The sequence below is a fragment of the Artemia franciscana genome, chromosome 21, assembly GCF_032884065.1.
Source record: "Artemia franciscana chromosome 21, ASM3288406v1, whole genome shotgun sequence".
Taxonomy (NCBI): Eukaryota; Metazoa; Arthropoda; class Branchiopoda; order Anostraca; family Artemiidae; genus Artemia; species Artemia franciscana.
Window position 1 is genome coordinate 1,093,900 of NC_088883.1, and position 26,989 is coordinate 1,120,888.

General features: G+C 33.9%; 2 protein-coding genes across 2 annotated transcripts in view; one reads left to right on the forward strand and one right to left on the reverse strand.

Moving 5' to 3' along the window:
- LOC136040916 (zinc finger protein 271-like) overlaps positions 1–26,989 on the forward strand; it is a 59,634-nt gene that overhangs the window by 31,390 nt on the left and 1,255 nt on the right. Inside the window, 9 exon segments of the mRNA XM_065725334.1 lie at positions 1,788–3,093; positions 5,302–5,381; positions 7,227–7,397; positions 8,669–8,827; positions 11,349–11,507; positions 17,409–17,567; positions 18,776–18,934; positions 20,288–20,446; positions 25,391–26,989. Of these exon segments, the coding sequence (XP_065581406.1) occupies positions 3,062–3,093; positions 5,302–5,381; positions 7,227–7,397; positions 8,669–8,827; positions 11,349–11,507; positions 17,409–17,567; positions 18,776–18,934; positions 20,288–20,446; positions 25,391–26,989 (2,677 nt within the window). The 5' untranslated portion in view covers positions 1,788–3,061.
- Positions 1–26,989, reverse strand: part of LOC136040913 (zinc finger protein 271-like) — a 298,248-nt gene that overhangs the window by 21,833 nt on the left and 249,426 nt on the right. The gene's annotated exons all lie outside the window — the stretch shown is intronic.

Genomic DNA, 26,989 nt, shown 5'->3' on the forward strand with positions numbered 1-26,989 from the left:
GGGGTTCTATGCACAAAAAGTAGAATTTTTTGTTGATTTGCTGAAGTTAGTGAAAGGAGCATATTTAAATGAAAGATGGAATAAATATACATAGCAAAATATCACCAAATTGGATCCTACTAGAATTTATCAGATTTGTTTAGTATATTTTCAAGAATAGGTAAGGTGCTGTCTCTAATAGTTGACCTTTAGATCAAAAAGCTTAAAAATAAATTTGTGTCTGATAGACAATATAGTTAAAGATATGTAGTTAAAGGAAAAGCTACCATATTTTTTATCCCTGGGAAATTAGTTTAAAGCCCTATCCTGATTAGAAGAGGTAGCTCACATCAGGTTACTCAAACATAATTCTAAAGGACCTAGACCAGGGTTAAAATGCTAATACTGCACTGATACTTAGTCAATCATACTTCTATTTCAGCTTATTTGTATTGTGATGTTAACAATGGGTTTGCAGCTTTAATGTGATGATTGCTTGAAGACAGGATTATCACCCTATTTAGGGTAGATCAATTTTATTTGAAAGAAAATCATTTGGTAAAATTCTAGTTGATTGACTTCTTTGCTATCTCAGAAAGGGGTTGTGTTAGAAAAATGAAACTTTCAGGGATGCATCTACAGGCTATGTCCTGGGAAGGTACTTTGAAGTACCTACCCTCTACTCCTTCTACCTCTAGAGGGCCCTGACCTTCAAAATATGTGTTATAAAAGTGAAATCTTGCAAAATAGATCTTCTATTGAATGAAGTACAACAAAATTGTTTTCAGCTTCACAACTTTGCTCAATCCAAATTTATAAGGTTTTAAAGATATGCCAATACATTTCCTAAATTAAAAAAAAAAACATGGATATGGCTCAGAATTCTACTCATACCAGGAATTGTATTTTCAGAACTAAAGGCAGAGAAAAAGCAACTGGTAACTAAAACTTAAGATAAAATGTTGTTTTGTCAAATTTTCAATTTTGACAAACCTATTAAACTTGTCAAACCTGTCATGTAGGCAAATTTCAGGGCTCTCAAGAGGGAGAAGGAGTGGAGGTGGGTACTCTAGAATTCCTTCCCAGGATATACTTTAGCCTGTAGACCCACCCCTGAAAGTTTCATTTTACTAACCTTACCCCTTTCTGAGATAACAAGAAGTCACTCAACTAGAATATTAACAATGACTTTATTAAACAACTATCAAAAAACTGCTGATCAGCTATTACTCTGCTTAGAGATAATCCTTTAGCAGGGCATTAGAAATTTTGTGTTTTCTCTTTGTTTAAAACAGCTTAATTTTTTGCTTCAAGAATAACAGAACAAGAAGTCAATGATCATTGTAGCCTATTTAGCAGTTATCATACAATTACAGCTCTATAATCACTGAGCAAGGTGAAGATCTACATCCTTAATAATAATCATCTAAAAGCTGCTGATCACAAATAATTTTTTTTTAAACTGAGATATTCTTAGCCACTTACACTGGAAGTTTTTTTTGTCACACATTTTTGGAATTTGAAATCTCTCCGGAAAGGAAACAGATCTTTCTTCCTTATGCTCTGGTCTTCCTTATGCTTTGGATATTTATCGCCACTATCTTTCCTTAGTTTCTTCTGAAAAACCTCAGATAAATACTGCAATTTCGTAGAATTTTTTCGTGGGGTTGTTGACGTCATAACCCTGCGATAATTACAGATGAAATTCTAGTCCGGACTGAGAATTCTTCGAAGAATTCCAGACGGATGCGAAATTAATTCTGCATACTTGAGATTTCGGACACGCACTAGTTTCTGCTCATTTTGAGGTTAACTTGGTTATAATTTATAGCCTAGTTTTGTTTGTTTGAATCAAATGATTTTGAACTGACAGTTTAATACATATTAATATGAAGTCCTGACAGTCTCCACAAATTTACATTTATTAAAGTTGTAAACCAGAATACATTAAAAATGAGGGCAGTAGGCTAGTCCAACCCTTCTTTGCACTAGTTTCTGCTCGTTTTGAGGTTAACTTGGTTATAATTTATAGTCTTTGTTTGTTTGGGTTTCATTTATTTATTTAGTGATTTATAGTCATTTTAAGCTTAAGAAAAGTATTTTACTTAATTTTTGGTTATGCTTGTTTAATGTGGCTCTTCAATTGCCTCTGAAAAATTCTTTGATGAGTTTTCTTAGATTAATTTATACTAGTTTTTAATTGAAATAGTCCTTTTCATAGATTAAGAAAGAGTATTTTAAATCTTTTGGTTTTCTTTTAATAATGCAAATTTTGATGAGATATTTATATGTTGGACAAAACCTAGAAACAAACTTTAATAATAGTTGTAGTGTGATGTTTTGTATGGATTGACACTGGGAAAATTTCAAATAAATTTTTTACTTATCTGAATAAACTTTGGGGTTACATAAGGTTTAAAAATTCTAATCTCCAACCTTGAACAGAGAAAAATATTTGTTAACCATTGTCTTTCTCATGGCTTGAAAGTCTCAACTTATTGCTCTTGACCTTTCTTGAAAATTAAGGGGTGTGTGTATATTACACACTCCTTAAAGGGTATCTAATATGCACACCTTTTCAACAGGCTTAGATGCACTTAGTCTCTCTTGATTTTGTTTAATTTCTGACTCAACATACCTTAACACTTTTAGCTGCTCCAGTTACATCACAGATATGCCCTATGGACATATTTGGATGCTCACATTGTGTTTTGATTTAGTTGAACATTTATAAAAACCTACCATGAAAGTTTCAACTTAATACCTTATTCCATTCCTGATATATTGAATCACTGCAATTCTATCAACCTGAATTAACTTAAGAAAAAATTATTTAGTTCAACAGTAGCAATTGAAAACAGTAGTTGTTGCAGTTACAGTAATTTGCAGTTGGAGTCACAGTCCCAAGTATTTGAAGTAGCCCCCATAAGTTGTTTCAGCTGCAATAGTCTTATTAACAGTATCAAGTAGTCATAGTCATGGTCACAGGTAGATGTGGTTGCATTTGCAAGTGGTCACAATCACAACTAGTTGGAATTGTAATTGGCAGTTTTTGCAGTCTCAAGTTGTTAAATAAGCAGTAATGGCCATAGTAAGCAGTTGCACAGCATGTAGGTATGGTATAATACATATATCCATGGTGCATTTTAATTTAGTTCAATATGCATCTAACATACCTTGGAAGATTTACATTAATATCCTTTGTGATTCCAAATAGTGCAAATATGCCTTTCTAACAACAATGTTTACTTAAACATTCCCATCAACCCATCAACATGTCCTGAAAGTTTCAACTTAATACATTTAGTCATTCTTGAGATTTCACAAATACAACCTTTTGAGAAACTTGATTTTACACTAGGTCTTTTGGGTTTTTTCAACATCTCCTGTAACAAGATCTGAAATTTCCAACATAACTTCCCTAGAGTATTGTTAAAGATTCCATGCATACCCTTTTTTCAATCTAGATAACATAGCACCTTTTGACTTAGTTTTATACCCCCTCAAGTCTCCTAAAAATAAGACTGAATACCCTATTTTGTTCCTGAAATGTTGAATATGTGCCATTTTTCAAACCTAAATGTAAGTTCACCCTTTGGTTCAGTTTAATAGTAATAGTAGCAATAGTATTCATACAGGCTCTGAGAGTTTCAACTTAATATCTTAATCCATGCCTAAGACATAATCATGTGCCTTTTGATAACCTATATGCCCTTGATGCATTTCAATAATGCCATGTGCCTTAGTTTTATATCAAATATATTTTCTAAAAGTTTCTACTTGTTACAACATTCCACTCCTGAGACATTGCATCTTTTCCATTTAGAAGGTTTTTTGTTTGCACATCTCAAGCACACAGCATTTGGTGACCTACATTTTTCTTGAGTATGGCCATACTTTTGACACTTGAAGCATTGTATCATTGGTCAGTTGTACCTCTCAATATTCCTTCTTCTTCCATAAAGCCAAATACTCTGGGGAAGAGAGTTGTTCTCAAATGCAACACAAATACTCAGGCTATCTTCTAATCTTTTGGTCTCTCAATTGTATCTTTTCAACCTCTTTAGTTCCTTAATTTCAATATTAGTTTCTGCCCTGAGGTCTGTCAGCAGTTCTTCCTTTGTATAATCTAGGTCTATTTGCTTAATTACACCATAGCTGACCTGCCTTCTCTTCAGGTGCTACATCAACATTGTCAAACTTCTTTATTTTCATTAAAACATCCAATACAGTTTGTGATTGAATATATAAATATAATCTATTCCTATCATAGTTTGAGTAAAAGTCTAACGTTTCTGTCTGAACAGTTTTCTTTAGTTCTAGAGTGATTACTCTGTCTGATGGGAGTTTTACCTGTGAGGTGAAAACCACTGTTAGATTAGCCACTGATTCACTGCATGCAAAATCAGTAGTTGCCTCTATTCTATTGTTCCTGGTACTGAACTTCTCTAAAAATCTTTCCACTATAGGAAGTTTTACAGTTTTAGAGGTCTCTTGCTCAAAAGGTGAGCCACTTCTCTTACCATTTCTTTTTAGCACATCACTAATCCCTTCAGCCTCCATAAGATTTACAACATTTGTGATGTCCTCCTCTTCTTGTTGGGTTAGGGGAGGATAATCAACTGATAACCCCAACAATCTACTGAAGGTACAAATTGTAAGTTCTGGGTTTAGGGGGCATGATATAAATGACCTTGATGACTTGTATATGGCAGAGGTGCATAGTAAACTGTGGGGGGCCCTTGTGTTTCCTGATATGTTGACTGAGAATATTGTAAGTGAAAATTTTTAGGTGGGTGATGGGGCTGTCCAGAGTATACTGGAAATGACTGGGTGTGATGTTGTGAGTATGCTATGTGTGGAGGTGAGAATGATGTTTGTGGAGATGAGAATCCTATTTGTGCTGGTGTTGACCCTGTTTTGGTTATGTGGTTTGTCTGTTGTGGATGGCTAGTACCCACTGTGATAGTTCCGCCAGGGGGAACCCCTATTAAAGGGTGGGAGTTCATTAATGAATCCTAATCCAATAATTCTAAATGCTCTTACCCAAATTAAAAATTTATAATACCAATAAATCCGAAAATAAACCAGGGCAAAAATTAATTTTTCGATTTTACCATGTTGGTCCGTTTTTGTCCCATAAAAGCTGTGAAAAACTAGAAAAAAATACCAGTTTGAAAATCTATCATAGTGAATACATAACAATCTGTATGTTACTACATAACAATCTGTATGTTTTGTTGCCAGTTTAAAACTGGAGTGCCATTTCTAAGTGTTGCTGATAGTATTATATGTTTTATAGCTGACATTAATTTATTTCAGAGATAATATTATGGATGTGCCTCAAACTCCAAACATGGCTGAGCCTATTACCATTCCTGAGACTGATGTTGTTAAAAAAGGTAAGCTATCCAATAAAAATTTTGGTATAAAGCTGAAAAGAAAGCTGCTTTTCTTTAGCTTTGCTTTTTGTTATTCCTCAGTAAAAATAATGAAACAGAAAAAACACGCAACTGCATAAAAGCTAGGTAGTGAAAGGGTTATTTTGCTATACAAAAGCCTAAATTATTAGTTATATTTTTTTTTCAGTTTGGGGAGACAACAAGTCTTTAAGTTGGAAAATTTTCTCTTACTTTTTCCTTTTTTTGGGCATAAACAAGTAAGAAAAATTAGAAAGCAATAAGAAAAAAAGCATTCCTACTGAAGACTCTATTTTGTATGGCAGCCACAATAATTGTCTATTAATTAAAAGGACTAGTTTTATTATAATTATCTATAATAATGCAATTATATATTAATTATAGGGACTAGTTTCTGTATCTTACAATAAGCATTTTTTTAAGCCAAATTACATTCATCCTTTTTCATAACATTACTTGATGTTTGTTTGTTTCCTGTGATTTTCTTATTGTGATTTGTAAATAAATCAAGAAAAAGAGTTTATGATAAGGTACATGCTGGTGACTAAAGAGGATACACCAAGCAATTTTCTTTTTTGTTCAGTTACCCTTCTTGGTAGCTAGCATACAAGTTGTTGTTTTTTTTTGTGTGTGACATTTATTATTGTCTTTGTCTTGCCATTTTTATCTTTATTATTTCCTTGGCAAAGAGCACATAATTCTATCAGATTTTTTTTTTTTATTTGTCCAAATTCTGTCAAGTTTCCCACTTTCCCAAACTTGTTATCAAGAGTTGTCCAGATGTTTCTATTTTTATATATTGCAGTCAATAATAGAGTCAATAATAGAAAAGGGGTCCAAAAAAGATGATTTTTCTAGTTTTTTGTTTTTAGTAGATTTTAGACAACTTCCCTTTCCCACCCTGCACATATTTACTTATTTTCCAAACACACCTTCTTTTTTTTATAAATATGTGGTATTTGTTCAGTATAGCTAAGCATGATTATCTAATAGATCGCCTACCAAAGATATTCCATGCTTAATTTTTCAGGAAACATTGTCTATATGTTTATTATAAATAACATTTTCATCACATGGATTTATTGTTAATTTTAGTCGATACTTTTAAGTCTGGAAGATTTAAGCTCAAGCCCTATTGAATCCAATTATAGTTTAATGTCAAGTAGTCTGATTTGTATGTTTGTTGTGTCTTAAAATTGCAAGCTTACCTCTAGTCCATATTTGCTGTCAATTGAGACCCTTGTAAAAAGGAAGATTTTTTTTTGCGGGGGGGGGGGGGGGGGTGGGTAGATAAAATGATTCACATGATTGGTAATAATCTTTCAATTATTTCATTAGAAGTGGAAGGGAACATATTTCAATTATCAGCTATGGTAATTCAATGTTTCTGAAACAGGAAGTGGGGTACCTATTTTCTCTCATGTATATGCACATGTTTTCCAAAATCATTTTACCAGTATGGAATCCGAAACAAAATGAATGAAAGATGTAGAAATAGAATTAGTTGATCAATTCTGTTTTTTGATGCTAAATGAAACTGGGACTAGCATTCAAAGGAAAAAGCCACATTGCCACTGGCTTTTTAATGCTGGATGATTAGCCAAATCATTAGCCTATAGACACTGCATAACCTATGGAAGAATTTTCAGGACTTTTTTCAACTCTAAATCTAGATATTATGTGTTGGTCATTTGCCAAAGATAGTTTGATTTCTGTCATTATTCTTTCTTGGGGCCATTGAGTTGAAAATTGGAAGCAGTTGGGCTTGTTTTGTAAGCTTTTCTGTTGAATTTGTTTTATGTCCATTTTATTTATACTTTCTTTCAGAAGTTGAAGAGGCTTTACCATGTGACCATGAGGAGCCTTTTGACTTTCCAAACCAACTTTTGTCTTTTAAAAGGGAAGATGTTCCCGTGGGTACTTTTGGCTGTTTTTCACAATCATGTAAACTTGACCCTGACAACCAGGAACTGGGCTCCACATGTTTTGACAGTGAAGGTACATCTCCAGCATTTGTTTTTGTATAATCAAATATTTTGGGTAATATTATATTAGGGACAACTAGAACAAATTAGAATTTGCTAGGACTTCATAATCTTAAGATTCGAAAATGCTGAAGCCAAACTCTGTTTTTTTTTATCTCTTTTGTTGTAAATTGAGCAGAAAATATATTATTATTATTATATAAAACTTTCAAATAGCATTACTAAACGTTTATAGTAGGACTCAGTTTGCATTATGAATTTTTGGAAAACACATCAAAGTAATTTAAGTATTAACACAAAACCATACACTCAGTGTCAAATATTCCCCTAAAATTGACCTAAGTTTTTCAAAGGAAAGACATAAGTGTTATGTAAATCAGCCCTGTATTTATGGTGTTTGCAAATCTTTAAAGGGATTATGCTACCATATGTAGAAATTTCCATAAACAACTCTAGAAAACCCCAGTTTAAACACAAGTTTAAATGGTGAGATGTTTATTATAAATGTTCAGTTACAAAAGAATGTCCAACATTTATAGGAGTAGGTCAGAGAGGAAGAGAATTTTTGTGGGGAAAAAGTGAAAACTATATTTCTGTTATGTCCAAAACAGTATTAGTAGTAAAAAAAAAATGGTGCAAAAAATAAAACCACCTAAAGCAATGACCTGCACATGAGCTTTGAGATTTTTCTCATCATAGTATTTTCAATAGAAAAAAAGATTTTGAAAATATTTTATAATATTAAATAAGGGAACTTGAACTTTTTCCAAACACTTACAAGCCACTCTCCTTCAATGCAGCAATGGCAGTGGTGAAGACCACGTAGGGCGGCACTCCGGGTGTTGACACCAAGAGAAGAAAGTGATAGGTCACTTCTGAACTATATTAAGACTACAAAAGATCTGAGGGTATTTTCCATCGTTAGCCTTAGCTACTAGAACTTAAGGCTTTTGTGATTGTTAGCTAAATACACTGGAAGGATTTTAGACTTACAAACACATTCAAAACTTTATACTGCATACTTAACAACCTCCTGCACTCTATCTAAAGCCCCAATTTAATCTGTGGATAAAATGCTAATTTGTGAAATGGGGTTCCTATTTATCTAATTATCATGCTTTAATTTCTTCAGTTTTCGTATTATGTCATTTTTCACATTTTTTGTCCGTTTTCTTTATGTCTGGAGTGGCTATTAATTATTGAGAATGCTTAATTATTGAGGGGCTATTAATTATTGAGAATATCATACTTTGCTCATTTTCTATTTCTTTATTTTTGTTGTAGAAGCTGAATATGTTTTGCCAAGTGATATTGACATGATCAGAGAAACTTCTAATTCCACTCTATCACCTGAGTATCAACAGCTACCTTTGAATGTTGCATCCAGGATATCCAATTTAACATCTGTGTTGGACTCCCAGGATCTGGAGGGTAAGGATGAAGGTATATTTGAAAATAATAGCATTGTAATATTAGTTTGAAAAGGGAAATTCTTTTATTCACGCATCCACCAACCCAACTAAAGTACTCATCTTCCTTTATCCCACATACTCTGCTGAAGTATTAATCTACTACATGCCATATTGATCCCTCCAATGCCAAATTTCAAGAGAGAAGAAGATACCAGCAGCAGCCAAGGCCACTGATGGAGAAAACACCCCCGAAACTTCTTTCCCGCTGTGAGTCACAAACCTGGAGCCACAAATAGGTTAACTCCAGGAATTCAGGTTTCTTTTGTTGGGTTTGGTGTGTTCTTATTTTTCATTGCGCTAACACAAAAATAACACAAATAATATCACAAGGTTTTTCAAATTGAAATTTGAGGCTTTTCATATTTAAGTCCTCTGTGAATATAGGTGTTTTCAATACTTCTAGAACATCTCAGTAAAGGTCATCAAAAGTATCTCTGAAACTACAGAGTAGCATTGACTAAATTGTAAACTCAAAAGATGCTTGTGAAACTATTTAGCTCTACAACCTTTCAAACAGTTAATGGTAATGAACTGTAGTAAGGAGCGACCCGGCTCAATAGTAAACAGAATTTTGATTTTAATAGATACATCAAAAGATTTTGATTTTATGCTGATTTTAAATATACAAGTTTCATCAAATTTAGTTTTATCCGCCAAAAGATACGAGCCTGAGAAAATTTGCCTTATTTTGGAAAATAGGGGGAAACACCCCCTAAAAGAAATAGAATCTTTACGAAAATCACATCATCGCTTTCAGCGTATAAGAGAACCCAACTTTAGAAGTTTCAAGCTCCTATCTACAAGAATGTGGAACTTCGTATTTTTTGCCAGAAGACCAATCATGGGTCCGTGTTTTTTTTTTTTTTTTTTTTTTTTTTTTTTTTTTTATTTTTTTTTTTTTTCAGGGTTGATTGTATCGACCCAGTGGTCCTAGAATGTTACGAGAGGGCTCATTCTATTGGAAATTAAAAGTTCTAGTGTCCTTTTTAAGAGACCAAAAAACTGGAGGGCACCTAGGCCCCCTCCCACGCTCATTTTTCCCAAAGTCAACGGATCAAAATTTTGATATGCCTGTTTTTTCAGCATAGTCGAAAAACATAATAACTATGTCTTTGGGGACGACTTGCTCCCCCGCAGTACCCAGGGAAGGGGCTGCAAGTTACAAACTTTGACCAGTGTTTGCATACAGTAATGGTTATTGGGAAGTATACAGACTTTTTCAGGGGTATTTGTTTGGTTGGGGGTGGGTGAGGTTTGGTGAGGGAGCTACGTGGAAGGATCTTTCCTTGGAGGAATTTGTCATGGGGGAAAAGGAATTCCATAATGAGGGCGGAGGATTTTCTAGGATTATTAAAAAAAACAATACAAAAATGAACATGAAACAGTTTTTTTCAACTGAAAGTAAGGAGCAATATTAAAACATTAAAAACGAACAGAAGTTGTTACGCATGTGAGGGGCTCATCTCCTCCTAAATACCTCGCTCTTTACACTAAAGTACTTATAGTAATTTCTACAATTTGTTCTACGGCCATTGTGATTCCGGGGTCATTCTTAAAGAACTGGGACAAAATTTAAACTTTAGTGAAAAGAGTAAGGTATTAACAAGGGGGCAAACCCCCTCATATACGTAATAAAATTATACGAATATAAAAGTTCGTTACGTAAGTTAATTCATAAGGTACGTATATTTTTCACTAATAAAAGCGTTCGTAAAAAATTAAAAGTTCTAGTTGGCTTCTTAAGTAACCAAAAAATTGGAGAGCTACTAAGCGTCCTCCCTCACCCCTTTTTTTCTCAAAATCATCCGATTAAAACTAAGAGAAAGCCATTTAGCAAAAAAAATTAATATGCAAGTTTTGTTTTCAACAGTTCGTGGTAACGAACTGTGGTAAGGAGTGACCCGGCCCAATAGTAACTGAAACTCTAAAAAACGGAATTTTAATACCAATAGTTACATCAAAAGAATCGTATTTTTATGCTGATTTTAAATATTTAAGTTTCATCAAGTTTAGTCTTACACATCAAAAGTTACAAGCCTGATAATATTTGCCTTATTTTAGAAAAAAGGGGGAAACATCCCCTAAAATTCATAAAATCTTAACGAAAATATGAGAAAGCCATTTAGCCAAAAAAATTCTTATGCTTTTGCTTTTCCACTCCCCAAAGGCTAGTTCCCAGTAAGTACTAATAGGTTAGCTATAGTTATTTCTATTTCAAAAAATTAAATAGCTATCATTTGGATATGAAAATTTGTTAATAAAGTGCTAAATCATGAAATTAATTTTTTATTAATCAAATTACCTTTTATTAATTATCAAGGTTCTATCAAATTATAACACTTAAATTTGTTTAGGCCTTACGTTTCGTGTCGTTTTTTCATTTGTAGTCTGTTTATCTTGTGAGGTTTATTATATTTTGGTAAACTATTGAGTATAATTAATTGTACTTCTATTATTTTCTGTCTCTTTGTTTATTTTTATTTTTGTTGTAGAAGCTGTAGATACTTCATCGATTGAAACTGAAACGATTAGAGAAACTTCTATTTCTACTCTATTGCCTGAGCATCAACGGCTACCTGTGGGTATATCATCCAGAATATCCCACTTAACATCTGAATTGGATTCCCAAAATCTTGACAACAATGACAAAGGTATATTTGAAGCTAATAGTGTTGTGAAGTTAGTTTGAAAAAGAAATATTAGGTCAAACATAAAAAGTTTTTGTGTTTTTTGCAAGCATAACATCAGCAATATATGCTTTCTACAACATAAACAGCATAACATAATTCAAATTCCAACAATGTATTAACCTCGAAATTTGGAGAGTAGAAAGAAAACAAAAATCAACAAACTGGACATATACATGTAAGACAACACACAAGCAATAATAGTGACCAATATACACAGACCCTAAATCACAGTAATAATGCTTAATTATATTTCATTGATAACATCATAAATTGTAACATATACAGTTTATGTAACATAAACAAGCAACAAATCTTAAAGAAGAATAGAAATATTAGGAATTATCCCACCCATCTATCCAAAAAAAAAAAAAAAAAAAATCTAGTTTCAATCATCTAAGAAATTCCAGAGTGGGGCTATGGGAGATCAGTAGCCCTAATAAATTAGTTTCTTTATGGCACATGGTAAATACCAGGTGCCATGTAGCGATTGCAAATTCTAGAGTGGAGGGATTGGGATGAAACTTTTTGAGAAAAATAAGCACAAAGTCCTAGATACGCAATTGACATAACCGCCTAGAGTGGAGGGATTGGGATGAAACTTGGTGGGAAAAATAAGCACGAAGTCCTAGATACGCAATTGACATAACCGGAACGATATCTCTCTCTTTGGGGGAGTTGGGGGGAGGGTTAATTCCGAAAAATTAGAAAAATGAGATATTTTTTACTTATTGATCGGGTCTTATTGAAATTTCATATTTAGAAGGACCTCGTTACTCAGATCTCTTGTTTTAGATCCCGACTGGATCCAGTGTCATTGGGGGGAGTTAGGGATGACTGGAAATCTTGGAACACGCTTAGAATGGAGAGATCGGAATGAAACTTGATGAAAAGAACAAGCACAAGCCCTAGATACGTGATTGACATAACCGGACTTAATCCGCTCTCTTTGGGGGAGTTGGAGGAGGTGTTAATTCGGAAAAATTAGAAAAATTGAGGCATTCTTAACTTACAAACAGGTGATCGGATCTTAATGAAATTTGATATTTAGAAGGATATCGTCTCTCAGAGGTCTTATTTTAAATCCCGACCAGATCCGGTGACATTGGGGGAGTTGGAGGGGGTGACCTAAACATCTATCTTAGATTTAGGCTAAAATGAAAAGCTGATTCAGAACAAAAGTTTTATTTACATTCAGCAGAACAATAATATTTTGTTGTTTAAACACCTTTTTGAGAATTCTGGAAAAAAAGATCCCTAAGCCGATCAAAAAGGATTTCAAATTTAAATGTAAAGTATATTATTGAAACTGGCATCATTGCCCACCTCCCCTCCTTCTTGAAAACAGGAGAATTACTTTTCTGTATTGGTTGCAGAGATCGTAGCCCGTAAAACGATTATTAAAGTTTGTTCTCTCTGCAAGTTTTGTGTGTTAATGTCGACAGTCGTGATTTCATTTGTTACTTGAGAATCAGTTTTAGCCCTTCATCAGAACGCATTCTCGAAATTCACTTGAAATTTTTATAGTGAAAAACGCGTGGAAAGATGTAAATATCCAGTTTTTAAGCAAGTTTAGATATTTCTTTGTTGAAAAATCTGAGTTATGTCGTATTCCTGACTCGATGAATTGACAGGTCTAAAATAATGTATGCCGCTATAACAATCATCTTGTTCATTCGGTAAAAGTAAGATCTGTAGGCTTGTCAAAACATAATGTCTTTGAGGGGGAACATAAACCCTTGGTCTAATGGAGTATTTGATGGAAGTAAAATTGCTAATTGTTCTTTTCCAGAGTTAAATAATACTACTAGTACTATTAACGACTCAACCCAGGTACCAGATCGCGTGAGGCCAACGCAGCTACGCGCACTCCTCCTTCGTCCCAGTTTATTCAAAGCCCCTCTTTACGCCCTCCCAGGACTATCCCCTTTCCTGTAATTTTTCTTAATGATGTTCTCCCACCCCAACCGGGAACCCTAGACGATTGGCCAAAAAGGACAATCTTTGGCAATCTGTCATTTTTTTATTCGTAGATCGGGCTCTATCCGTCTCATCCTTTCTCTCAATTATAGCCATAGAAAGCGGAATTGAACCATATTGTTTGTACAACCTATAATTTGAAATATAGTCAGTCAGTCGGGTACCCAAAACAATGCATAGGCAATTTCTCTAGAAAACATTTTGTAAATCTTCCTAGTTATTCGGAGCGTCCATTCTTCAGAACCATATTTGGTCACTGTCATTATTGTTGCTTCCAATATTCTAATCTTGGTTCGAAGACATGTCTTCCTGTTCTTCCAAAAAATTTTAACTGTAAAAAACACCCTCAGTTTTGGCTATTCTGCTTTTAACATCTTCAAATTACCCACCGTCTTTACTAATAATACTTCCAAGGTTAGTGAAGCTGTCCACTTGATCGATATTTTCGTTACCCAAAGTCAACTTTTTTTTTTCGTAAAATTATTCCATCCAGCTTCTACATTGTCAAATTTTAAACTCTCCAAGTTATTATTCAACGTTAGTATTCCTGTAGAGGATCCTCGCATGATGGTCCGTTTTTTGTGCATTTGTTCCTAAAAAAAGGATTGAAACTAATTTTAAAAATTGGAAATTTTAAAGAAACTGTTAAGTGAAGCTTAGTGCCAAAATCCTGTAAATATGATGAAAATTTTGATATTTTGGTTTATTTTATTTTTTGAGGTGGACGTCAATTCTCATGTCCTGGGAAAGAAAGAAATTAGTTATAGAGCAAGCAATGAAATTGTGCGAGATTTCAGTTTTAATTATTAAAAATATGTGCATTGTCAAATTTAATTAAGTAATTTCGCTTATTCATTTTCACAGTTCAAGGTGACTACACTGGCGAAAATGTGGTACTCACCGAAAAAATTCATAATTTTGAACCAATCAGAATAAGAATATTAAAAATTGAGGTTTCAGTTACTAATATACCTAAAATGGGACTAAGGGCTTAATTTTTATTTTATTTTTTTCTGTCCATGGTACCTTAAACCAATCAAAGAATTGAGCTTGCCAGAATTGTGTTGACCAGTGTAAAATCCAGATGATAGTTTTTCTAAATTTCTTTTAAGGTCTTCAGATTGATGCAGCCTAATATAGGCTTAATTATCTGTTAACTGAACTTCGTTAATACGGGCATAAGTAAAGTACCTTGATGCACTTTAATTTGAACTTATAATTTTGTTTCAATCAAATTTCGCTAATTCAGAAAAAAGTAGACTCTCCAAGAAGTGCCGATTCAAATTTATACGTTTATTAATAGAATTTTATTAATCCCTAGATGAGTAAACTGTTTTCAAAGTAAATGAAATTTTCAAAAGAGTGGGAAGTGCCGTAAGTTGCTGACAGCTTATATTCAATCAAAATAGAAGCCATAGACGATATTTCAAAAGGTCTGTGACAAAACTATGCCGCCAAATCTAAAGACTAAGCTTGAGGGTCACGATCGCATCCGATTGTGTAAAAACCAAGTAAAACCATGTTAGGTTCCTGGTGTAATTGTGATTTTAAATAAGTTGAGTGTCAAAAATTTTCAGTTCTAGAAAGATATTTTTAGCAAACTGACCGCTACCTATTAAAGGAAAATCATAATTCTTTTCTTTTTTTTATTAGAATCCATAGAATGGCATGCTTTTTCTATGTTTGAGAAGATTTTCCTTCACCCTTTTCACTCTTTCGAAAATATTGAAACATTTCGTAGTTTTCAATTTAGTTTTATATTTTCTCGAATTGATTTGAAAAATAAAACTTAATACCATTCCGAAAAAATTATACCCGTGCCCTTTGACAACCTGAAAAAACTTACAATCTTTTGATTTAGTTAAAATATAAGAGCAAAAGCATTAGTAAGTAGCCCTAAAAGTTTCTACTTAATGCCCTCAGTCGTTCTTGGTATACTGTTGAGAAGTCTTATTGGCAACCAGCAAACATACAGTGTCTTTTGATTTAGTTATAAAGAGTAATTTAGTTTTAAAGCATAATGGACAAATTTAATAACTCCGGAGACTCGACATGCATCCCTGGAGGTTTGACATACACCTATTAATCTCCATAGTATATTTAGATTCCCTGCTATTCAAAATGATAAGTCTAGAGGCTTAATCAGGTAGATTATCTCTAATGTTTCTATTTCATCATAGATACATAATATAAGAAAAATACTTCCCCATTATGTGTCTTTTAATTATTGTAGTGGGCCAAGCAAGAAAAAAAAAATCTTGATGAGATTCTATTCTTTTTTTTCTTTTTTTCTTGTTTTGAGATTCTCCCTTGTTTTTACAATACTGCATATTGATTGATATTTGGTTAGCTTAGATACACAATACAGTTATGAAAACTCGATTTATTTTTGGGGCACAGTGCGCGGTAGTTATGCTAGCGGCTGGAGACAGGAAACTGGCAGTCTGAATCTAAAAGATCGGAGCAATTGGACAAACGAAGCAAAATTGCGTTCCCGCCTATGGTGTTGTAGTACGATCTAGGAGGTGCCAAGTTCAGAGCTCTGTTCCAAAAGCTTCTTATGGGCAAGATAGGAGTTGTCATAACTGTATTGTATTTCTAAGCTGTGAGTCTATAAGAAGGGATGTTTCTTTTCATGTATTTACCCGCCTTATTATTTTGTCTGCACTCTATCTAAAGTCCCAATTTAATCTGTGAATAAAATGCTAATTTTTGAAATGGGGTTCCTATTTATCTAATTATCATGCTTTAATTTGTTCAGTTTTCATATTATATGTCATTTTTCACATTTTTTCTCTGTTTTTTTTTTATGTCTTGGTGGGTTATTAATTATTGAGAATATTTTATCATACTTTGCTTATTTTCCATCTCTTAGTTCTAGAAACTGAACATGCTTTGCCAAGTCATGTCAACATGATCAAAGAAACTTCTACTAATTCTACTCTATCACCTGAGCATGAACAGCTACCTTTGAGTATTGAATCCAGGATATCCGATTTAACATCTGTGTTGGACTCCCAATATGTGCATGGCGAGGATGAAGGTGTATTTGAAGGTACACCACATACTCTGCTAAAGTATTAATCTACTACATGCCATATTGATCCCTCCAATGCCAAATTTCAAGAGGGAAGAAGATACCAGTAGCAGCCAAGGCCACTGATGGAGAAAACACCCCCGAAACTTTGGTCCCAGATGTTGCGAGTCACTAACCTAGAGCTACACATAGATTACCTCTAGAAATTCATATTTTTTTTTCTTGGTCGTGTCGAGTTCTTATTTTTCATTACACCAACTAAAACACAACAACAAAAATTAATTTAAATCTAATGTTTTTCAAATTTAAGTCCACTGTGAATATAGGCGTTTTCAATAGTTCTAGAATATCTTAGTAAAGTTCTTGAAGAGCTCCTCAGAAACTACAGAGTAGCATTGACTAAATTGTAAACTCAAAAGATGCTTGTGAAATCTTAGAGCTCTAGAGTCTTTTTTTTTAATAAGCCAAAGGTGGAAGTGCTGCTAATTGGCTATTATGCCTTTCCAGTCCCCAAAGGCTAGTTCCCAGTAAGTACTAATAGGTTAGCTCTAGTTATTTCTATTTCAAAAAGTTAATTAGCTATCAATTGAATATAAAAATTTGTGAATAAAGTGCTAAATCATGAAATTATTTTTCTATTAATCAAATTACCTTTTATTAATTATCATGGCTCCATCAAGTTACAACACTTAAATTTGTTTAGGCCTTATGTTTCGTGCCGTTTTTTACATTTGCAGTCTTTTTATCTTGTGAGGTTTTCATTATTTCTTGGTAAATTATTGAGTATGATTAATTGTAATTCTATTATTTTCTGTCTCTTTGTTTATTTATTTTTTTTTTTTTTGTAGAAGCTGTAGATACCTCATCAGTTGAAACTGAAATGATTAGAGAAACTTCTATTTCTACTCTATTGCCTGAGCATCAACGGCTACCTGTGGGTATAGCATCCAGAATATCCCACTTAACATCTGAATTGGATTCCCAAAATCTGGACAACAATGACCAAGGTATATTTGAAACTAGTAGTGTTGTGAAGTTAGTTTGAAAAAGAAACATTTGGTCACACATAAAAAATTTTTGTTTTTTTTTATGCAAGCATAACATCAGCAATATATTAAGCAACATAACATAATTCAAATTCCAACAACTTATTAACCTTGAAATTTGGAGAGTAGAAAGAAAAATAAAAATCAACAAACTGGACATATAAATGTAAGACAACACACAAGTATAAATACTGACCAATATACACAAACTCTAAATTACAGTAATAATGCTTAATTACATTTCATTGATAACATCATAAATTTTAACATAAACAAGTAACAAATCTTAAAGAAGAATAGAAATATTAGAAATTATTCCACCCAGCTAAAAAAAAAAATCTAGTTTCAATCATTTAAGAAATTCTAGAGTGGGGCTATGGGAAATCAGTAACCCTAATAAATTGGTTTTTTATGGCACTTGGTAAATACCAAGTTCGAAAAATTTAGTTAATTCGGAAAAATTATATAAAATGAGGTATTTTTAATTTGTGAACGGGTGATCAGATCTGAATGAAATTTGGTATTTAGAAGGATATCTAGTTCCGAAAATTGTAGGGAGGTATATGGACTAACACCAAGCCCTTTCACCTCTTTGACTTCTTCTCCAGAAAAACTAGTTATTGGAAGCACTATTCTTCTCCAGTCTGCAAACAATGAATATGTGCAAATATGAACAATAATACACTGTTATTGATTGTGGGAAGTGCGAGTACCTGAGCTACCTGTTCCCAGCACCAATAGAAAAAAGTTATAGGTCACTTCTGAACTATAATAAGACTACAAAAGATCTAAGGGTATTTTCCATCGTTAGCCTTAGCTACTAGAACTTAAGGCTTTTGTGTTAGTTAGCTAAATACACTGGAAGGATTTTAGATTTACAAACACATTCAAAACTTTATACTGCATACTTAACAACCTCCTGCACTCTATCTAAAGCCCCAATTTAATCTTTGGATAAAACGCTAATTGTGAAATGGGGTTCCTATATATCTAATTATCATGCTTTAATTTGTTCAGTTTTCGTATTATGTAATTTTTCACATTTTTTGTCTGTTTTCTTTATGTCTGGAGTGGCCATTAATTATTGAGAATGCTTAATTATTGAGGGGCTATTAATTATTGAGAATATCATACTTTGCTCATTTTCTATTTCTTTATTTTTGTTGTAGAAGCTGAATATGTTTTGCCAAGTGATATTGACATGATCAGAGAAACTTCTAATTCCACTCTATCACCTGAGTATCAACAGCTACCTTTGAATGTTGCTTCCAGGATATCCAATTTAACATCTGTGTTGGACTCCCAGGATCTGGAGGGTAAGGATGAAGGTATATTGCTAAATAATAGCATTGTAATATTAGTTTGAAAAGGGAAATTCCCTAATTCACGCATCCACCAACCCAACTAAAGTACTCATCTTCCTTTATCCCACATACTCTGCTGAAGTATTAATCTACTACATGCCATATTGATTCCTCCAATGCCAAATTTCAAGAGAGAATAAGATATCAGTAGCAGCCAAGGCCACTGATGGAGAAAACACCCCCGAAACTTCTTTCCCGCTGTGAGTCACAAACCTGGAGCCACAAATAGGTTAACTCCAGGAATTCACGTTTCTTTCTTGGGTTTGGCGTGTTCTTATTTTTCATTGCGCTAACACAAAAATAACAACAAAAATAATATCACAAGGTTTTTCAAATTGAAATTTAAGGCTTTTCATATTTAAGTCCTCTGTGAATATAGGTGTTTTCAATACTTCTAGAACATCTCAGTAAAGGTCATCAAAAGCATCTCAGAAACTACGGAGTAGCATTGACTAAATTGTAAACTCAAAAGATGCTTGTGAATCTATATAGCTCTACAACCTTTCAAACAGTTCATGGTAATGAACTGTAGTAAGGAGCGACCCGGCTCAATAGTAAAAAGAATTTTGATTTTAATAGATACATCAAAAGATTTTGATTTTATGCTGATTTTAAATATACAAGTTTCATCAAATTTAGTTTTATCCGCCAAAAGATACGAGCCTGAGAAAATTTGCCTTATTTTGGAAAATAGGGGAAAACACCCCCTAAAAGAAATAGAATCTTTACGAAAATCACATCATCGCTTTCAGCGTATAAGAGAACCCAACTTTAGAAGTTTCAAGCTCCTATCTACAAAAATGTGGAACTTCGTATTTTTTGCCAGAAGACCAATCATGGGTTCGTGTTTGTTTGATTTTTTTTTTTTTTTTCAGGGTTGATCGTCTCGACCCAGTGGTCCTAGAATGTCACGAGAGGGCTCATTCTAACGGAAATTAAAAGTTCTAGTGTCCTTTTTAAGTGACCAAAAAAACTGGAGGGCACCTAGGCCCCCTCCCACGCTCATTTTTCCCAAAGTCAATGGATCAAAATTTTGAGATGCCTATTTTTTTTTTTTAGCATAGTCGAAAAACATAATAACTATGTCTTTTGGGACGACTTGCTCCCCCACAGTACCCAGGGAAGGGGCTGCAAGTTACAAACTTTGACCAGTGTTTGCATACAGTAATGGTTATTGGGTTTTATGTTTCGTGTCGTTTTTTCATTTGTAGTCTGTTTATCTTGTGAGGTTTTATTATTTTTTGGTAAACTATTGAGTATAATTAATTGTACTTCTATTATTTTCTGTCTCTTTGTTTATTTTTATTTTTGTTGTAGAAGCTGTAGATACTTCATCAGTTGAAACTGAAATGATTAGAGAAACTTCTATTTCTACTCTATTGCCTGAGCATCAACGGCTACCTGTGGGTATATCATCCAGAATACCCCACTTAACATCTGAATTTGATTCCCAAAATCTGGACAACAATGACAAAGGTATATTTGAAGCTAATAGTGTTATGAAGTTAGTTCGAAAAAGAAATATTAGGTCAAACATAAAAAGTTTTTGTGTTTTTTTGCAAGAATAGCATCAGCAATATATGCTTTCTACAATATAAACAACATAACATAATTCAAATTCCAACAATGTATTAACCTCGAAATTTGGAGAGTAGAAAGAAAACAAAAATCAACAAACTGGACATATAAATGTAAGACAACACACAAGTATGAATACTGACCAATATACTCAGACCCTAAATTACAGTAATAATGCTTAATTATATTTCATTGATAACATCATAAATTGTAACATAAACAAGCAACAAATCTTAAAGAAGAATAGAAATATTAGGAATTATCCCACCCATCTATCCAAAAAAAAAAAAGATCTAGTTTCAATCATCTAAGAAATTCCAGAGTGGGGCTATGGGAGATCAGTAGCCCTAATAAATTAGTTTCTTTATGGCACATGGTAAATACCAGGTGCCATATAGCGATTGCAAATTCTAGAGTGGAGGGATTGGGATGAAACTTTTTGAGAAAAATAAGCACAAAGTCCTAGATACGCAATTGACATAACCGCCTAGAGTGGAGGGATTGGGATGAAACTTGGTGGGAAAAATAAGCACAAAGTCCTAGATACGCAATTGACATAACCGGAACGAGATCTCTCTCTTTGGGGGAGTTGGGGGGAGGGTTAATTCCAAAAAATTAGAAAAAATGAGGTATTTGTAACTTATTGATCGGGTCTTATTGAAATTTAATATTTAGAAGGACCTCGTAACTCAGATCTTTTTTTTAGATCCCGACTGGATCCAGTGTCATTGGGGGGAGTTAGGGGGGACTGGAAATCTTGGAACACGCTTAGAGTGGAGAGATCAGAATGAAACTTGATGAGAAGAACAAGCACAAGCCCTAGATACGTGATTGACATAACCGGACTTAATCCGCTCTCTTTGGGGGAGTTGGAGGAGGTGTTAATTCGGAAAAATTAGAAAAATTGAGGCATTCTTAACTTACAAACAGGTGATCGGATCTTAATGAAATTTGATATTTAGAAGGATGTCGTCTCTCAGAGGTCTTATTTTAAATCCCGACCAGATCCGGTGACATTGGGGGGAGTTGGAGGGGGTAATCGGGATGAAACTTAGTGGGAAAAGTAAGCAGAAGTTCTAGATACATGATTGAAATAACCGGAATGGATTTGCTCTCTTTGGGGGAGTTGGGGGAGGGTTAATTCTGAAAATTTAGCAAAATGAGGTATTTTTAACTTACGAAGGAGTGATCGGATCTTAATGAAATTTCACATTTAGAAGGACCTCGTAACTCTCTTATTGTAGTTCTCTTATTGTAGATCCCGACCGGATCCAGTGTCATTGCGGAAAGTCGGGGGGAGGGGACCGGAAATATTGGAAAACGTTTAGAGTGGAGAGATCCTAGATACGTGATTGACATAACCGGACTGAGTCCACTCTCTTTGGGGGAGTTGGAGGGGGCGTTAATTCGGAAAAATTAGAAAAACTGAGGTATTTTTCACTTAAAACGGGTGACCGTTCGTGAGGTATTTTTAAATTTGATATTTAGAAGGAACTCATGCCTCAAAGCTCCTATTTTAAATCCCGACCAGATCTGGTGACATTGGGGGGGGGGGGGGAGTTGGAGGGGAAAACCCGAAATCTTGGAAAACGCTTAGAGTGGAGAGATCGGGATGAAACTTGGTGGGTAGAATACGCAAATATCGTAGGTACGTGATTGACGTAACCAGACTGGATCCACTCTCTTTGGGGGAGTTAGGGAGGGGGGTCCAGTGCTGTGGCGAGTTCGTGCGTCTGGACGTGCTAGGACGAGGAAAATTGGTAGGCGTGTCAGGCACCTACACAACTTGACTTGATAAAGTTGTTTTACCCGATTTGACCATCTGGGGGGGGGCTGAAGGGAGAGGAAAAATTAGAAAAAATGAGGTATTTTTGAGGTGCTGATTGGATCTTAATGAATTTTGATATTTAGAAGGACCTGACATAGAATGAAATTTTGTAAGTCAACATAAAAAATTTATAAAATAATTTTTTTAATATTTGAACGATTAGAAGAACTAAAATACGGTAACCATACTAAATATAGAAGAACTTAAGGTACAGCTACAAAATTAAAACATGAGTTAATGACTTCCTAGACAAAAAACTTCGAGAGAAATTACCCTACCAAAACTTTCAGAGATGCAAGAAAGGCCGAATTTTATTATATTTGCTTCACAAAAGATTAGTGACCATAAAGAATATCTACTTTCTCCTTAATATCTCTGTCTCAGATCGAAAGAAAAATTGGGAAACTACAAAAAACAAATGTCTGCCCTTTAGATATCCCGTTTCCTCTTAATAGTGCCTTCAGTGGCTTTTTCTCAAAGTCCTTGTCTGTTACTTTCAATGGTACTACTGAGTCTGGCCAATATCCGCAAATTCGGAAACAGGGTTTCATAACCTCCTTGAAAAATAAAGACGGGAAACCTAGTTTTGAGGGTGTTCGTCATATTTCACTCACTCCTATATTCTCTAAACTATAGAACATTATCTTTGATAATGCCAATATGTTTACTTAAAACCTTAAAATCTCCCCAGATATCTCTGTGTCTTCCTTAAAATTACTAGAGGTTACAATTTCTTCTAATTTAAAGTGGGATATCCACGTTAAAGATATTGTCCATAAAGCTATTGCATCCATGTCTCTTCTTAAGCTCTTGAATAAATTCTACGTCCCCCCGTCCTATTCTTTAAGGATCTACACTTCCTTTGTCCGTCTGCATCTTGAATATGCATGTCCAGTTTGGCATCCTGGCATCTCCCATGACGAATCAGATAAAATTGAATTCATTCAAAAAAGAGCCCTGAGAAAAATTTTCAAGGAAGCTAAGGTTCCATACTCGCTCCTTCTAAAAAAGACCAAGTTGGAAACTCTTGAGCACAGGACAGGAACGTTGTGCCTCCATTTTGCAGAAGATGCAATAATAAATCTTCGTACGGAAAACACTTTCCCCAAAAGACACTCCCCATCCAGACACCGCCTGTCACGTACTGTTTTTGAACTCATTCCCATCTTTCGCCCCATCCGTTGCTTAAGCTCGTTTTAGGAAAAAACCTTTGTCTTCTTCATTACTGATAAAATAAACCGCTAGTTTCCCTTTTTTTTTCTTTTGGTACTGGTGATACCCAAGATTTATGTTCGTTTGATTCTTTTGTTCCCTCCCCTTTCTTTATATGTTCTCTTTTAAATCCTTCCAACGCTAATTTTGACTCTTTTTTAGTTTTCTTTTAGTTTTTACCTTTTTAACTTTCTATCATTTTGCCGCTTAGTATTTTTTTTCTTATTAATGAATGGCTTTGCCTTTCTGATTTTGTTGTTTTTTACGTTGTTTAGCCATTTTTTTAGTTGTTGTGCTATTTTTATGATTTTTTTTATGGTTTTATGACTCCGAAATGCGAATTGGGGGTTTGTGATAGACATTTTTTGAAATTAAATATCTAGGATCTATGGTCCTAGGATAAGGATCATAAGGAGTATCTGAATAAAGGAAAGAGCATTACATAAAAATGTTTTTAAAGTGTCATATTATATGTTTAATGTTCTTAAGGCATTTAAATAGTATTACCAAAAGTCTTTAGTGTGCTAAGTTTGCATTTTGAATGATACGGTACCACATCAAAGCAATTCAAATGTTAAGCAAAAAAAAGCGAGATATTTTTCCTCGTAAAGCTCTTATCGTTAAAAGTAACTAAATTTCCTTTATAATTAACTAAAAAGTTAAACCAGCACAGGCTGTGAATTTAGATGCCAAAGTGGAAATTTATCTTAGATTCAGGCCAAAAAGGAAAGCTGATTCAGAACAATGGTTTTTATTTACATTCAGCAGAACAATAATATTTTGTTGTTTAAACATCTTTTGAGAGTTCTGAAAAAAAGATCCCGAAGCCGATAAAAATGATGTCAAATTTAAATGCAAAGTATATTATTGAAACTGGCATCATTGCCCACCTCCCCTCCTTCTTGAAAACAGGAGAATTACTTTTCTGTATTGGTTGCGTAGATCGCAGCCCGTAAAACTATTATTAAAGTTAATAAAAATGCTTTATGATTAATAGAGAGGAGGAGGAGCTTGTACAGCAATTATATGAATGATAGATCATGTGAAAATAAGAACAATAAAAAGAAAGTAGAGAAAGCATTATAATATGAACTAAGGAGGTGTGAAGTGGAGACCATGGATAAAATCGCTGAGGATCTGGAAGATGCAGCTAGACAGCATAATAGTCAAATACTGTCCTGGCTGGTTACTAAATTGAGAGGGAGCAGCCAATCTGGTCTCTGCAAGTTTTGTTTGTTAACATCGACAGTCATGATATCATTTGTTGCTTAAGAGTCAGTTTTAGCCCTTCATCAGTTCGTATTCTCGAAATTTACTTGAAATTTGTATAGCAGAAAACGTGTGGAAAACATGTAAATATAGGTGAAATATCCAGTTTTTTCGCAAGTTTAGATAATTCCTTGTTGAAAAATCTGGGTTTAGGAAGAGCATTGTACCAATGTCCTTTTAACGTCACTGTTAAATTAGTTTTCAAAGTGAAATTATAATAAAAGTTCAATATAAGTCCAACTAGGGGAGAGGGGTGGAAAAAGAAATTATTTGTTGCCTGTCAATTTTTTTTTTAATCCCGTATGACTCAAGTTTTAAAGCTTATAAAAGATTTTTAATATTAATATTCCAATTCTATGACCAGATTTTAAGTTTTGTTCTTTCATTTTGTTTCATTCGAAAGTGGTAGGTTGTGTAGATCCCAAACAGGTAATCGTTACAGAATGTTCATCTTTCATTTGTAATTGCTGTGATATCTAAATATTGAAATGGTTTCACCTTATATAATTTTAACAAATTTTTTTTTACTGTAGAGATAATTCATTATACTGTGTGCAGTTCTGATGGTGTGGATCAACCAAAACTCTTTGGCCCACAGCCAATGTTGAAGGTAAAGAAGCTGACTGAGAAGGCTATTGAAGAATTAACAGCTGGTATATGGCGTTGTGGCTCCTGTACAAAAGTAGAAAAATCGTTTTTTATGTTAGATCTTCACATAGACACCGGCTGTGAAAAAATTTCACCATTAGAGTGTGACATCTGCCCTACAATATTTAGGGATTACAGAAAATTTGTTGCTCACATTGTGGAACACCAAATGGGAGGGACAAGAAGATGTCCTATTTGTTTGTGTGAATGTATTGGCGATGTGAGTAAACATCTAGTTATGCATGGTCATTTTTCACAAAGTGTGTCTAATCTAGAACTACAGGCAAGTACATCACTAGCTGTTACACAGAATCCTTCTGCAATTCTGTCAAGTAGTTTGATTAAACACCAAAGAGTACACACGGGTGAAAAACCCTTTAAATTTGAAGTATGTGAAAATACTTTTTCTCTGTCAACCAGTTTGATTAACCACAAAAGAGCACACACGGGTGAAAAACCCTTTAAAGGTGAAGTATGTGAAAAAACATTTCTTAAGTTCAACCGTTTGATTAAACACCAAAGAGTACACACGGGTGAAAAACCCTTTAAATGTGAAGTATGTGAAAAAACTTTTTCTCTGTCAACCAGTTTGATTAACCACAAAAGAGCACACACGGGTGAAAAACCCTTTAAATGTGAAGTATGTGAAAAAACATTTCTTAATTTCAACCGTTTGATTAAACACCAAAGAGTACACACGGGTGAAAAACCCTTTAAATGTGAAGTATGTGAAAAAACTTTTTCTGTGTCAAGCAGATTGATTATACACAAAAGAGTACACACGGGTGAAAAACCCTTTAAATGTGAAGTATGTGAAAAAACTTATTCTCAGTCAATCAATTTGATTAATCACCAAAGAGTACACACGGGTGAAAAACCCTTTAAATGTGATGTATGTCAAAAAACTTTTTCTCAGTCAGGCAGTTTGATTAACCACCAAAGAGTACACACGGGTGAAAAACCCTTTAAATGTGAAGTATGTGAAAAAACTTTTTCTGTGTCAAGCAGTTTGATTATACACAAAAGAGTACACACGGGTGAAAAACCCTTTAAATGTGAAGTATGTGAAAAAACTTTTTCTCAGTCAACCAATTTGATTAATCATCAAAGAGTACACACGGGTGAAAAACCCTTTAAATGTGAAGTATGTGAAAAAAAATTTTCTAGGTCAAACAGTTTGATTAAACACCAAAGAGTACACACGGGTGAAAAACCCTTTAAATGTGAAGTATGTGAAAAAACTTTTTCTGAGTCAACCAATTTGATTAAACACCAAAGAGTACACACGGGTGAAAAACCCTTTAAATGTGAAGTATGTGAAAAAACTTTTTCTCAGTCAACCAATTTGATTAATCACCAAAGAGTACACACGGGTGAAAAACCCTTTAAATATGAAGTATGTGAAAAAACTTTTTCTGTGTCAAGTAGTTTGATTAAACACCAAAAACTACACACGGCTGAAAAAATCTTTAAATGTGAAGTAT